Source organism: Spermophilus citellus (genome assembly GCF_964194105.1).
Source record: "Spermophilus citellus genome assembly, chromosome: 4".
Lineage (NCBI taxonomy): Eukaryota > Metazoa > Chordata > Mammalia > Rodentia > Sciuridae > Spermophilus > Spermophilus citellus.
This window is the reverse complement of record NC_138185.1, coordinates 67,211,057-67,226,239: the sequence shown is the minus strand read 5'-3', so window position 1 is coordinate 67,226,239 and position 15,183 is coordinate 67,211,057. Positions and strand designations below refer to the sequence as shown.

At 46.7% G+C, this 15,183-nt stretch overlaps 1 protein-coding gene across 1 annotated transcript; it reads left to right on the top strand.

Annotated features, from left to right (window-relative positions):
- Positions 1–1,413: 1,413 nt before the first annotated feature.
- RLBP1 (retinaldehyde binding protein 1) lies at positions 1,414–12,481 on the top strand. Its single transcript, XM_081290260.1, has 8 exons — positions 1,414–1,535; positions 4,104–4,208; positions 4,421–4,549; positions 6,199–6,403; positions 8,264–8,442; positions 9,887–10,045; positions 11,482–11,592; positions 11,898–12,481. The coding sequence occupies exons 2-8, from the start codon at positions 4,197–4,199 to the stop codon at positions 12,054–12,056; spliced, it is 954 nt and encodes a 317-aa protein (XP_081146386.1). The 5' UTR covers positions 1,414–1,535; positions 4,104–4,196; the 3' UTR covers positions 12,057–12,481.
- The last annotated feature ends 2,702 nt before the right edge of the window (positions 12,482–15,183 follow it).

The following is a 15,183-nucleotide window of genomic DNA, read 5'->3' as shown; positions in this document are numbered from 1 at the left end:
CAAAACAAAATTAAAAAGCCAAACAAGCCAGGCAAAATAAAACAACAACAATAACAAGCCAGGCAGAGTAGCACCTGTAATTTCAGCTACTTGGGAGGCTGAGGCAGGAGGATCACAAGTTTGAGCCCAGCCTGGGCAACTGAGCAAGCCCCTGTCTCAAAAAATAAAAAATTAAAAAAAAGGACTGGGGATGTGGCACAGTGATAGAGCATCTCTGGGTTCAATCCCTGTACTGCAAACAAATACACAAACAAAAACCCCCAAACAAACAAAAAAATATCTGGGAAAATTAAGAAAAATATTTCTGAGACTGGATTCCGCAGAATAACTGTACACAGAATCTTGATGTTGCCCTGGGCACCTCTAGATTGCAAAACCAGGGCCAAGGAGGATTGCAGGAAACTGCTTGAACTCAGACCAACGATGAGTTTTAAACAAAGGGAACTGTCCAGTAATGGAAAAATGGAGCTCCCCACCTTTAGAATTCTTGACAGAAATGTTCTAAAGGAATAATCTCTCCCACACCCTAGTGGAATGCCAAAGCAGAGGCTGAGGGGCTGCAGAAGAGTTTCTTGCTGTACACATGGTTGTACTCTTCCCCTGGGGTGCCTGCTGATTCTGTATTTGGAGTAACTATGAACATTTACAGCATTTAAAGAGCACTTACCAAGTGTCAGGCATCTAAGTACTTTGCTCTCTAAAGCTGTGATCCTGGTCTTCTGGTTATTTCCATCTCTCAGACGGGAAACTGAGTCAAGGAATGATGTGGTGACTTCTCATAGAGAGAAGGTGCTGAAGCTAGGATTGAAAAGTGGGCAGGGGCTAGGGCTATAGCTCAGTAGTGGAGCACTTGCCTAGCATGCAAGAAGCCGAGGGTTCCATCCCCAGCAACACACACAGAAATTAAAACAACAACAACAAAAAAAAGAATGGGCAATCTTGTTCCAGAACCTGCACATACCACTGCACCATACTGCCTAGAAGGCAGGTGGGCCTGCTTTGTCCTCTCTCTCTGCTCAGCTTTCACCCTCTACATCTCCCACTGGCCCCATTCTCTCTGGCCTAGGGAGAAGGTGGGCCACAAGTCTGGATTTGCTAGGCTGTCATTGCATCTGGGATCACATTTATAATTTCCCTTCACCTCTTTCCATGTCCTGTCCAGGCGGGTGCTCTCTCAAACTCCCCTGGGAGCTCAAGGAGAGAGGGCAGGGAAGAGGGGATGGGGCTGGCCTAGATCCCAGCCCACGCTGGCTTCCGCATGGCTAAGCAGGGACTCCGAAGCAGAAGCACACAAAGGAGGGCTTTGATACATCTGCAGCCTGAGGCCTCTCCCCTCTCTTCCCCCATGCTTCACTTGCCCCACTCTGGGCCTCCCGTGAGCCCGATTTAATGGGAAACTGTGGGCGATGAGAAGTTTCTTGTGACACACTAATCCTGACCTGCTGACTGGGCCACGCCCCCAGCCGAGGCAACCTTCAGACCTCCAGGGCATTCAGGTACCAGGTGGCCCCAAGGAGGAGCTGCTGACCTGGCAGGTAAGTCAGTACTAGGGGACTGTCTGCGCCAGGGAGCCCTAAACAGGGGAATCAGGGATGGGAACGGGGGACCACATACTGCCCTGCCTGTAAACTGAAACCAGATGGCTCTTCTCCGGTTGAGCCATACCAGTCTGATGGCAGACTTTGTAAATACAAATACAGAATGCTTAGTTCACTATGAATTCAAATGTACAACAAATACTTTTTTGGTCTAAGTATGTCCCAAATATTAAAAATTTTGTATTTTATATGGTGATCCTAGGTGGCAGGGAACCATATCAATATGAAGTGAGGGACGGGCATTTTTCACTGTATATAATTAATAAATAAGTATTTAAAAAAAATCAAAGTTGAGGGCTGGGGATGTAGCTCAGCAGATGTTGCTATCCCAACATCTCGGGAAGCTGAGGCAGGAGGATCACAAGTTCAAGACCAGCCACAGCCAATTTAGGGTGACCCTGTCTCAAAGAATAAAAAGACCAGGGATGTAGCTCAGTGGTAAAGTGTCCCTGGGTTCTATCCCTAGTACCAAAGGGGGAAAAATAAAAAGGAAGAAAGAAAAAGAAAATAAACTTAAAAAATAAAAACAAGGTTTATTGCTTGGGCATGTTTAGAAAGAGTTGCTAGTTGCTGCATTGACTTTATATTTCTAAGAATTAGTATCTTTTTTTAAAGTTGTAGATGAACACAGTACCTTTATTTTATTTATTTTTATGTGGTGCTGGGGATCAAACCTGGTGCCTCACACATGTTAGGCAAGTGCTCTACCACTGAGCCACAAAAGCAGCCCTAAGATCTAGTATCTTGTCCTTATGATCCCCTTAACAAACTGGGGATGTCTAGTCACTAATCTCTCCTACCTGAATTCCTCAGGGCAGTTGTACTAGCCTCTCCATTCCTGTTTCAGAAGACCTAAGGGGAACATGGCAGCATTTCAGTCTTTCTGTCTCTGTGCCTACACATGTAGATGTCTATCAGCCAAAGAGATGATTGACATTTGGTTCCTGTGGTAGATTCCAGTCCCCACAACTCCCTGCCCTTGCTGGGACTGCAGAGTGGGAGGGGCAGGAGGTGGGAGACCCTCAAATATTCCTGATAATCCTCCAAGTCTCTCTGTGCAACTTAGGATAATGCTTGGTGTGATGCTAAGAAAGGGAAGAGGAACGATGTTCTAGAGCGAGACGCCTTGCTGGGCACATTAGAGAAATTATAGTGTTTTCGTGAGGATCCTGTTTGGTGGGTACTGTTATTATTCTCAATTTGCAAACAAACAACAACAAAAAAAAAACTGAGGCTTAGTTAGATGGCTTGCCTGAGGGTGCATAGTGGCAAAGGACAAAGCCTGTTTCAAATCCAGGCCTAAGACAACAATTTTTCTAGGGAGTTTGTCTGGAGATGTCTTGGTTCTCTTGACATAAGACAGACTTGGTATGGGGCAGGCATAGGTTCAAGTCCCAACTCTACCATTTAGCAACTGTGAGTAGGTGACTGAACTGACTGATGGAATGAGGTCAGAGGCAGCACAGACGGTAAAGGAACATCTAAGCAGAAGAGAAAATCTGGGAACAGAAGAGCTGCCATCAAAAGTCCCTAGTGGGGGCTGGAGATATAGTTCAGTTGGTAGAATGCTTATCTTGCACGCACAAGGCCCTGGGTTCAATCCCCAGCACAACATTTACACACACACATAAAAGAAGTCCCTAGTGGGAAAGCAGGGTGGCATGTGGGCACTGCTTGTGTATACATTATTTAATTATACTTCCAATCTTTCCATCCCAACAGGGAACACCCAAGATTGAGGTGAGATTCCATAATTCTCATGTGGGAGAGACGGAACAGAAACCCAGGTCCAATTTCTCTGCTGCCCCAGCTGCCTCTCCATGCCAATAGAAGTCACCACTTAGATTTGAGTCCTGATCCTGGCTATTTTGGGTTGTATTACCTCAGACAAATCACTAAATGTCTTGGTCCTATTTCCTCCTATATAAAATAGAAATAATAATGCCAGGCCCTGAATCTGAGACAATGAATCTGAAATTATTTAATGCACCACAAAGTACTGAACACATACCCAGAATAAAGACCATGAAATTTCACCAGCACTCCTGAGAACGAGTATGCTGAGGACAGGGTCAACCACGAGGCTGGGAAATTTCTGGGGTACCCTTTGGGCTAGGGAGGAAGGGCCTCAGAGGCAGTAGGGATTGTCTTAACCTGCTGTGATCTGAAAGAGATAGGAGCCCAACTCCACTTTTTTCCTAGCTGGGCTAACTTAACAGCTGAGGTTTGAGGCATTTGTAGGTATGCCCCTTCCCAGAGCAGTGCTTCCCAGCATGTGGTCCAAGAACCTTCTCCTTCAGAGCCACCTGCAGGAGTCCTAACCTGGAAAGCCCTGGGCCCTGCCCAGACCTCCAATCAGAATCATGGGGGTGGGGCCCATGCAGCTGCCTTTCTAACAAAAACCCCAGGCAATTCTAATGAACTTGAATATTTGAGATCCACTATTCTGAGACAATTGTAGAACAGACTCTCTACTGCCACTGCAGTGCTGACTTCCTTTCCTAGGACCAGTGTGTGAAGCAGTCAGGAGAGAGGAAGCAGAAAACTTTTTTTTTTTTTTTTTTTTTGGCCAAGGACTCAGCGTCTTTCAGAGGCAATATGACAGAGGTGGTAAGTACCCTGGTTCTCCTTCCCTTTTGCCCTCTTTCCATCCTTTCCTGCTTCTCTATCATCTACACCCTACAACTTCTCTGTGGGCCCTGGTCCCCCAAAAGGGAAGGTGCTTACCAACAATCTTGGGCTCAAAAGTACTAGTTTAGGGTCTCAGAAGTCCTGCTTGCCTGGCTCACTCAGGCTGCTGTCCCTAACTCTTCTCTATCTAGGTGGGCACATTCCGCATGGTCCCTGAAGAAGAACAGGAGCTCCGGGCCCAGTTGGAGCAGCTCACAACCCAGGACCATGGGCCCGTCTTTGGCCCGTGCAGCCAACTGCCCCGCCACACCTTACAGAAGGTGAGGTGGCAGGTTTACGGTGAGGGCTAGCCTATGGGGGCAAAATGGGGTTGGCATGTGCATATAAGGGTTAAGGACAGGATAGCATCCTCAGTCCTATAGAAATGGTCTAGCTTCACTCTCCAGGTCATCCTGGACCTGATAGATTGAATTGTTCTAGCAATCATTCTAGAGTTCAGGGCTACAGCAGCGGGCAGATCTGCATCCAAACTAGTTGAATCCAAGACTAGACTTGAGCCTCTGGAGTCAGATATGAGCAGCGCTGGTTTGAATGTGGCCCTTGTGAATAAGCATCCAACTGTTGCCCCACTGGACAAGCAAGAGGACTGAGATCTGGAATCTGACCTGCTGTGTGATCTTGAGCAAATAACTTTCCCTCTCTAAGTCTCGCCTTCTGTAACTATGAAAGATGGTTGTTGGATTGGCTCAGAGATCATCAGACTCTGCGGAAGTTGGCAGAATTGCTTTGGGGTTACTGGAGAGGGTGAGAAGTGGCTGAGCTGTGCCTGGGCTCCTGATACCCATCCCTGCATCTCTGAACATCTCAAAGGAAAAGTATTCTTAGGTCCCTCAATTTGACTCAGTTTCCCCTCATGCTGATCAGAGAGAGAGCTGTCTGAGAAGTGGGAAGGTTTCCTATCTTTCCCAGCAAAGGGAAAGAAATGTGCAACTGTGGGGCGGGGGGTGGAGGTGGGGTGGGGTGGGGGGAGGAGACAGGGACGCCTCTGCTGGGGATCTTTGTTTTTAAAAAGATCAGAATTAAGTCTGGGAGGCTAAGTGTGTGACCCAACAGGAGTAGGGAGTCTCATCTCCACTCCTGTGTGAATGACCTTCACTCCAGCAGCCCTCAGTCTACTCATTTGAGAGATGGGATTTTAAGAAAACAACCCAACCAGGTGCAGTGCACACACCTGTGATCCCAGCAACTGGGGAGGCTGAGACAGGTGGATCGCAAGTTCAAAGTCAGCCTCACCAAAAGCAAGGCACTAAGCAACTCAGTGAGACACTGTCTCTAAATAAAATTCAAAATAGAGCTAGGGACGTGGCTCAGTGGTCAAGTGCCCCAGAGTCCAATCTCCAGTACCACTACCACCCATCAAAAAAGAAAGAGTGGGCTCAGCAATTTAGTAAGAACTTTCCTCAAAAATTGAAAGGATGGGGCTGGGGTTGTAGCTCAGTGGTAGCGCACTTACCTAGCATGTGTGAGGCACTGGGTTTGATTCTCAGCACCATATATAAATATATGACTAAAATAAAGGTCCATCAATGTCTAAAAAAGTAAAGGAAAATTAAAAGGGCTGGGGATGAGGATGATAAAGCACCCTTGGGTTCAATAATCCCCGGGGAAAAAACCAAATGAACAAAATCTAAACATGATGAGTTATGGCAATGATTAAAAGGCATAATTCATTTAAAGAACTTTACAGAGTGCTCAAAAAAGGAGTAGTAAGTGTAGGTAGTTACTGTAGAACTGTAGGAACGTTTAGACTGTTGCCCATATCCTGCGAACGGAGCCAGGATGAACGGTTTCTCCAAACACCCTAAATTGAGAGGAGGCCAGTGCAGATACTGCCCTTGTGGACCCCAGAGGCAAGTCTCCCACAGGGTGAGGCGAGCCTCATTACATATGCCCTTCTCCCCTGTTGTAGGCCAAGGATGAGCTGAACGAGAGGGAGGAGACTCGGGAGGACGTGGTGAGAGAACTGCAGGAGCTGGTGGAGGCACAGGCCGCCTCTGGGGAGGAACTGGCCGTGGCGGTGGCGGAGAGGGTGCGAGACAGGGACAGCGCCTTTCTTCTTCGCTTCATCCGTGCACGGAAGTTCAACGTGGGCCGCGCCTACGAGCTGCTCAAAGGTGAGATGTGCGTGGTAGAGGGACCATGGTGGGGAGGTAGGGCAGCTGTGGGGAGGTAGGAGGAGGGCATGAGGAGGGTGCCCATCTTCACCCAGGCACCGTGAATGTCCTTTCATGCTGTGGGTTTGTGCAGTGGGAAAGTCACTCTCTCAGCCTCCAAATCCTTCTCAGTAAAATGGGAATCTGTGTGTGAACTAAACAGTTTCCAAGATCCCTTTCAGCTCTGTCAGTGAATGAATGAATGAACGAATGACTATATGAGGACCAGTTTCTTAGAGGAATGTCTTCTTTCCCAGACTTTGGGACTCAATGGAATATCAAATTTGAATGAGGGGCTAGGAGTGTGGCTCAGTGGCAGAGTGCTTGCCTAACATGCTCTAGGCCCTGGGTTCCACATCCTCAGCTTTGCTAAAAAAGAAAAAAAAAAAAGGGTGACAGAGTGAGGAGTCTCCCCCAGGATTCCCCCCACCACCTCCACCACCACCATGATTTGACTTTGGAATGCTCCAGAGAGTCATGGGTGTGAGCTTCCCTCCTGGCAGTTACAATGGAAGTGAGGAGGGCGCTAACCCCAGGGTAGTATTACCCTGCCCCTGCTGGAAGGAGGAAGGGTTTTGCTAAAAAAAAGTCAAGTTTTTGATTCCTGGATAAGGAAGGGTCTGGGCAGGCCCTCTCTCTGCAGGCTGATTTTCCTTTTTCTTACTTCTTCCTTCCTTCCCCAAATTTTAATTCAGTACCATGCTGTGCCAACCACTGTTTTAGACCAAGGAATGCAAAACAGATAAGAATCCCTTGCCTTTGTAGGGCACGGGGGGGGGGGGGGAGCACACCTGTGATCCCAGCAACTTGGGAGGCTGAGGCAGGAGGATGGCAAGTTTGAGGCCAGCCTGGGCAACTTAGTGAGACTCTGTCTCAAAATATAGTAAAAAGGGGTGAGGGGTGTAGCTCAGTGGTTAAGCACCCTGGGTTCAATCCTAGTAAACCCCCCCACCAAAAAAAAAAAAACCCACAAAAAACAAAAACAAAACACAAGCATCCTCTGCCTTCATGGAATTTATATTCTAACTGTGGAAATGAAAAATCAGATAAGTAAAAGCATATAGATTATTAGTGACAGGGACAAGGAGAAAAATAAAGGAGGTGGATAAAGTGGTCAGGAAGCCCCCAGTGCAAAGTGAGACCCTAAGAACATGAGATGTTTGGGAGAAAAGCAGGGAACAACAAGGCAAAGGCAAGGTGGTGGGATGTGACTGGAGTGTTCTGGAATAGTGAGGAGGTTGGGGTGGCAGGCACCAACCTTGGCAAATGCTCCCCGAACACCTCCTCCAGGTCCAGCTTCTCCAAAGCTCATGTTTGGTGGTGCAGATAGCCACGGAGGAAGGGACCTGTTCAGGATAGGTGAGGATGGAGTTTGTGGTCAGCGGAGGTGTTGCTGGAATCAGGAATGGCCTCTGCATCTTCCTTGGGGTTTGGATTTTATCTTTGGAGCTTTACTACAGCCCCGTCTACACCCCCACTCAGCTAACCCTGAGCCCAACTGAAAAACCTGTGCCTTGTCCCCATGGGAAAGAACATAACCAGCAATAAATATCCCTGTGTTTAGGACTACATAGTTTACACCCTGAGTCTTGTTTGATTGCCATACCATTTGGTGAGATAGGACAATATTATCATCCCATTTGTTGGAGAGGAAAATGGAGCTCAAATAGATTGAGAATCCTGTTTAGCTACACACAGGATGTGGAGGAGCCAGGAAGGAGCCCAGGTCTTCTTCTCCCACACTGTGTGCCTCCCTGGGAGGTGGGATGTATTAGGGTGAGGATGGCTCACTAAGGGGGCACTGGGTTCTTTTTCCACCAGGCTATGTGAACTTCCGGCTGCAGTACCCTGAACTCTTCGACAGCCTATCCCTGGAGGCTGTTCGCTGTACCATTGAGGCTGGCTACCCTGGTGTCCTTTCCAGTCGGGATAAGTATGGCCGAGTGGTCATGCTTTTCAAAATTGAGAACTGGCAATGTGAAGAAATCACCTTTGATGAGGTCAGTGGGAGCTCATCTGGCTCCTTCCCATCCTGTGGGTGAGCTGGGCTTCCTTCCCTAATCCTTGTCTCTAGTGAACCTTCATTCCTGATTCCTCAGGAAGCAAGGCCTATGGTGGGGAAAAGACAGGCAGCCACCTGTCACCTGGCCCTTCTGGTCAGGGGAAAATTCCTAGGATGTGCCAGGGCAGCTGGAAAGCCCAGGAGCTTTGCAAGCAGGGATCACTGGCCAATAGTACATGGCTGTCCCTGAGTGTCGCTGCCAAGTGCCAAACCAGGGCAGCAGCTGTGGGCCACGAGCAGAGGGCAGCCCTGCCAAATGCTTAAAGCTGAGAGAAAGAGAACAGGGATTAGTGAACTGTGTGGGCTGGAAGAGATTCTAGAAAGTTCCATCCTATTTAGCAGCTTGAGTTCTTTGTACTCATATTATGCGATTTTGTTTCTCTGAGCCCTTAAGAGGGCTGCCCTGAGCGGAAGAATTAAGGTCTATCTTGGGAGAACTTTGACATGTGCCACCAATGCTTAAATAGGTTATTTAAATTAGAAAAAAATAGTACAAACTCGATTTAGAAAATGTTATCTAGATATCCCAACACAACTTATTTAAAAGTCCATCTTTTCCCAATGACTTGAGGTGTCACACTTACCATAGTCTATATTTTCATATGTACTTGGGTCTATTTCTGGATTTTCTATTTTGTTCCATTGGTCTCTCTTTTTATTTTTATTGTGGTACTAGGGATTGAACCCAGGAACACTGTGCCACTTAACTATATTGCATCCCTTTTTATTTTTTATTTTGAGACAGGCTCTTGTTAAGTTGCCTAGACTGACCTTGAACTTCTGATCCTTCTGCCTTAGCCTCTTGAGTTGCTGGGATTACAGGTGTGCGTCACTGAACCTGGTCATACACAAGTATTTTTCTTATAAAAATAGGTCCATGTTGTACAATGATAGACCATGAGCATTTTCCTGTATCGATGGTCCTCTGCATCATTTTAAACTTCTCTGTGGTATAAATGTACCATAATTTCACCAGTCCCTTATTGACGGACAGTTAGGTCCACTGGTTCCACTATTATAAGTATTTATGTTGAGTTAACCACTTTGATGTCTATCCATCAATATAACATTCATTTTTGGGGGTATGTACCCACAGAGGGGAATGGTCCTACATGGAAACCTGTGGCAAATTCCTCCAGTAAAGAATGTACTGGGCTGGGGCTGTAGCTCAGTGGTAGAGTGCCCGCCTCACATCTGTGAGGCACTGGGTTCACTCCTCAGCACCACATAAAAAAATAAATAAATAAATAAAGATATTGTGTCTAACTACAACTAAAAAATTTTTTTAAAAAAGAATGTACCAATTAGCTCTTCTTTCAGGACCTTAAACCTTAATCATCTTTGCGGATTGGATCTTATGCCCTGTCTACTCTGTGCTCCAGATCTTGCAGGCCTATTGCTTCATCCTGGAGAAGCTACTGGAGAATGAAGAAACTCAAATTAATGGCTTCTGTATCATTGAGAACTTTCAGGGCTTTACCATGCAGCAGGCCTCCAGGCTCCGGACTTCGGATCTCAGGAAGATGGTGGACATGCTCCAGGTGAGGCCTTGGGACCTACCATATAGGAACCTCCACAGGTGGGGTCCTGAGAAGCTAGGCCTGGTTTCCTAGATTCATGGTGCTGGCTGGAACCTAAGATATTGACCCTCATAAAGAACAATGACAACCACAGTCCCAACCACAGACACTTGCACATTGATGGAAAGTTTGCCTGGTGTACAGTCATTATGTCACTGGATCCTCCAGAGTGTTCTCCCTCTGCTTTTTTTTTTTGCAAACCTGGAAACTGAGGCTCAAAATTTTAAGTGACTTTTCTCAAGGTCACATGGTAATAAAGTGGTAGAGACTGGACTTGAAAACACACACACACACACACACACACACACACACACATATATTTGGTACTGGGGATTGAACTCAGGGCACTCAACCACTGAGCCACATCTCCAGTCCTTTTTTATTTTATTTAGAGACGGGGTCTCACTGAATTGCTTAGGGCCTCACTAAGTTGCTGAGTCTGGCTTTGAACTCGACATCCTCCTGCCTCAGCCTCCTGAGCCACTGGGATTACAGGCATGTGCCATCGTGCTCAGCCTGTTTGTTTTTTTGAGATAAGATCTTGGTAATGCTGCACAGGTTGGTCTCAAACTCCTGGGCTTAAGTGGGCCTCCTACTTCAGCCTCCCCGGTAGCTGAGACTACAGGTGTGCACCGTGATGCCCAGCTTAAACCTACATTTTCTACCTGGAATCCCAGGCTTTCTGTCCATTATATCATGCTACCTCTCTTTGTGAATTTACCCTGAAGAAGGGATATCACCAACTCCCTGATGGCTACTCCTATATATACTGATGTGTCAGCCATCCTTTCTTAGAGCTATTTTAGAGCTATTCTATGTGTATTGGGAGAGTTGAAAGGGAGGGTTGTCAGAAAGGTGAAAAGTCATGACCACAGTGTCTCTGTGGTCTATAATAGTTTGCAGTCCACTTGATGAGCAAGTGGGTCTGAAAACACTGCCACTAAAAAACCAAGCAAGTCTACCATTTCATTTATTTTTTAATTTTAATTTTTAAAAATATTTTTATTAGTTGTTGATGGGCCTTTATTTTATTTATTTATTTACATGCAGTGCTGAGAATCAAACCCAGTGCCTCACACATGCTAGGCAAGTGCTCTGCCACTGAGCCACAACCCCAGCCCCCATTTTATTGTTCAATTAATTGTAGTTTTTTTGTTTGTTTGTTTTTAAATCTGGGGGAGAGGGTTGGGCATGTGACTTCTGGTGCTTCCTACCTGCCACTTGGAGCCACAGTGAAGCCGGGGCTCCCTGCTGGCTGGCCTTCCATGGGGTGTTGGACTAGTTGGTCCTCATGCCATGAGGAGAGGCAGTCCCTCGGGTAGGGGGTGATGGGGAGCTTCTGAAGTCATTAGGACTGTGGGGTTGGGGGGTTCTGAAAACACTCTCTGTCACTGCAGGATTCCTTCCCAGCACGGTTCAAAGCCATCCACTTCATCCACCAGCCGTGGTACTTCACCACCACCTACAATGTGGTCAAGCCCTTCTTGAAGAGCAAGCTGCTTGAGAGGGTGAGTGCATGGCCTGCCAGGCAGGTGCTGGTGAGCTGGTGAGTGTGGGGCTGGAGCAGGAAAGAGCTCACGATACAAGAGGGGCGAGAGGGCAGTGGGATGAGGACCCCACCTGAGCCCTTCTTAGACTGTGCCCTGTTCCCAAGCTGAGTGGATCCCCCTGATTACACAACATGGAGGACAGTGGAGAAGGATGTCACCAGGCAAGATACCATGATGCGGCTTTATCCCTCTGTCCCTCTCCTGCCCTCATCCCTCATCCTCAGGGCACCTTTAGCTTAGCTGTCTTCCTTGCTTCCCTGCAGGTCTTTGTCCATGGAGATGACCTCTCTGGCTTCTTCCAGGAGATTGACGAGAACATTCTGCCAGCTGACTTTGGAGGCACGCAGCCCAAATATGATGGCAAAGCTGTTGCTGAGCTGCTCTTTGGCCCCCGGGTCCAGGCTGAAAGCACAGCCTTGTGAGGACATGTCCAGCCATTTGAATTGTAGTTAGCATCCCTGGGCCTCTCCTCAGCCACCCTAGGCCTCTCTTCAGCCATCCCGGGCCCCTCCTCAGCCACCCTGGGCCTCTCCTCAGCCACCCTGCACCAAGGCTGGGAAAGGACCTCCTGAGGTGACTTCCTAGGATTAGGTGAGCTCTGATGTCACCGTTTCCCCAAATTTGGGTCAGGGCAGTAAAGCAGAGGGAATTCCCTTGGAACAGAAGAATTCAGGCAGTTATATCTCCATGTGCCTCTAAAGCTATGGGACAGTGACTTTTATGTGAGGTTGCATTTCAAAGATTCTAAACAGGCTTCTCAATAATTTTTTTTTTGTAACAGAGTTTTTCTAGGGTCTGTGAAAACAGGCAAAGAGGCTGGGTTAAAAGCCTCCCTTGCCCATACAATTAAAAGAGGGAGGATTTAAGTTCAAATGATTTAAGTTCAAATGGAACACAGTGACTGTGGTGACTGGTTGACAGGCAAGGGGTTTTCCACAGAGAAATTCAGGGTGGAAGCAGCCTTAAAGCAGCTTCATTCTGGGATGACCTGCTCCCCTTGGTCAGGTGCAGTCTGATGTGTGCAATGATGGTTAGGAGCTTGGACCTCTTCCCAGGGTGGCAGTCATGTCCTCATCTGTCCTCCTTTCCACACAAAAAAACTGTCTCCCCTAGACCCCTTACCTTGATGAATGGTTTTACTTAAATTTACAGGTGATAATTTCTTTGAGCATACTCTCAGTCCTCAAGTTATACAGTTAAACTCTTCTTTGTTTTAGTTTCAGGCACCTTGAAGTAATGAACTTATTAAATCTGCATGTTCTGACAAATATAAATGCTTTCCTCCTGTGGAGTTGTCTTTCCTCCAGTGCTTAGAGATTTTTGAGTGTGTGTTCATTTTTGTAGATGAGAAGCCTCTGCTGAGCATGTGACTTCCTCTGGCTCATCTAGCAAAGGGCTCCCAACCATTGACAGATAATTCTCCTAAGATGCTATATTTACTTTCCCAACTGGAAGCAGACTCTCATTGCTATTGTCTGGCTAATGGTGATAGGGAAGGGTTGACTGCCTGGTTGCAACCACTGAGGTATCCCAATAAACCAAATCAAGATTTGTCTGCCCCAGCTGGTGGAGTAACCTTACTCCTTGCATGTATGAAGCACATTTGATGCTCTACCCACTGTTTGTGGCAGGGCCTTCCACTTGCTTTCACACCTTCCAGAATTTCTCTTATCTATAATGAGGCTATGTACATGTAAATGTGAACGTATGTATACATTGATCCCTTTTTCCATTCCTAGGGTTTGTAGTCTATGCTTATTACCCAAGTAACTTGCAACTTCTTCTTTTTTTGGGGGGTGGGGTGGGGGGAGGGTACTGGAGATTAAACCCTGGGAAGCTTTACCACTGAGCTACATCCCAAGTCCTTTTCAGTTTTTATTTTGAGACAGGATCTTGCTAAGTTGCTAAGGCTGGTCTTAGATTCGCAATCCTCCTGTCTCAGCCTCCCAAGTCACTGGGTTTATAGGTGTGTGCCACCAAATAACAGTAATTTCCTTCTTTATAACATTCACAGTCAAGATGGGCACAGTGGTGCACATCTGTAATCCCAGGCTGAGGCAGGAGGATTGTGAGTTTGAGGCTAGATTTAGCAGTATAGCCAGGGCCTAAACAACTTAGTGAGATCCTATCTTTAAAAAAGTGAGGTGGAGCCAGGTGTGATGGAGCACACCCCTAATCCCAGAGACTTGGGAGGCTGAGGTAGGAGGGTTGTGAGTTCAAAGTTAGCCTCAGAAATTCAGCGAGACTTTCTTTCTAAATAAAATACAAAAATGAGCTGAGGATGTGGCTCAGTGGTTAAACACCCTTGGGTTCAATCCCTGGTACCAAAAAAAAAAAAAAAAAAAAAAGAAAGAAAGAAAAAGAAAAGAAAGAAAAAAAAACTGAGATTGGGGTTGGGGATGTAGCTCACTGGGAAAGCTCCTGCCCTGGGTTCAATCCCCAGTACCCTTGCCCCCAAAATTGCAGTTAATAAGCAATGGTATTTACACAGGACTTCTGAACTGGAGGAGGAATCAGTAAATTATTATTGTGGGTAGAATGAGAGGCTGCTGACCAGTGAGGATTTTCCCTCAAGCCCCTGCTTCGCTACTTTTTAAAAGTTGAGCCCCTCCTCCCTTTCAAATCACTTTGACGTGGAGTCTTGGCATACAAATGTAAACAGAACAAAGCTGCCCTGGTTAAAGGGGGCTCAGCAGCTTCAGTGCCCTCACCCTGCAGGATTTCCTAGGAACCTCTGGCACTAAGAAGGCATTTCAAGTACAACAACCTGGGCAACTGTGTCCCAGGGGCAACTGAGTCAAATGGTGACAATGGAATTGACATCTGCCAAGATGGAGGGCACTGGTGACCCTTTAAAGGGTGTCGCTGGCACAGTTGGGATGGGGATGGGCTGAGTTAATGAATTTTTTTAAAAATATTTTTTTTTTAGTTGTAGATGGACACAATATCTTTATTTTTTTGTTTATTTTTATGTGGTGCAGGGGGTCGAACCCCGTGCTTCATGCATGCTAGGCAAGCAGCTCTACCACTGAGCCACAACCCTGTCCCAGGAAATTTTTTTTTTTTTTTTGGTGGTGCTAGGGGTTGAACCCAGAGCCTTGGGCATGCGAGGCAAGCACCGTACCAACTGAGCTATATCCCCAGCCCGAGTTAAGGAATTTAAAGGAATGAAAGCTGGGTGTGTTGGTGCATGGGGATGCACCAGAAGAGCCCTTGAACCCAGGAGTTGTGGAGACCAGCCTGAGCAACATAGCCAGACACTATTTAATAAAGTAAAATAAAACAAAAAATTAAAGAGGTGGGGGAAGGGAGGGAGAGAGGAGGAAAGGAAAGAGGAAGAGAAGCGGAATTGTTGGGGCTGGGGATGTAGCTCAGTGGTAGAGCACTTTCTAGCATGCCCAACACCAAAAAGGGGGGAAAAATTTTAGGAAATATTTTTTATGTTCTCCATATATATACTTCTAATTCTTTTGAAAGAGTTACATCCAAATCTAAGGGAACCAGTGGTTGATCCTGTCTGCTGACTCCTATCTCTCCCCTATCCCTTAG

Excerpts from the sequence above, each read along its gene's own strand:
- RLBP1 (XM_081290260.1), top strand. Across the intron at positions 8,443-9,886 it reads AAGAAATCACCTTTGATGAG|ATCTTGCAGGCCTATTGCTT; the intron begins GTCAGTGGGAGC and ends TCTGTGCTCCAG. Across the intron at positions 11,593-11,897 it reads AGAGCAAGCTGCTTGAGAGG|GTCTTTGTCCATGGAGATGA; the intron begins GTGAGTGCATGG and ends GCTTCCCTGCAG.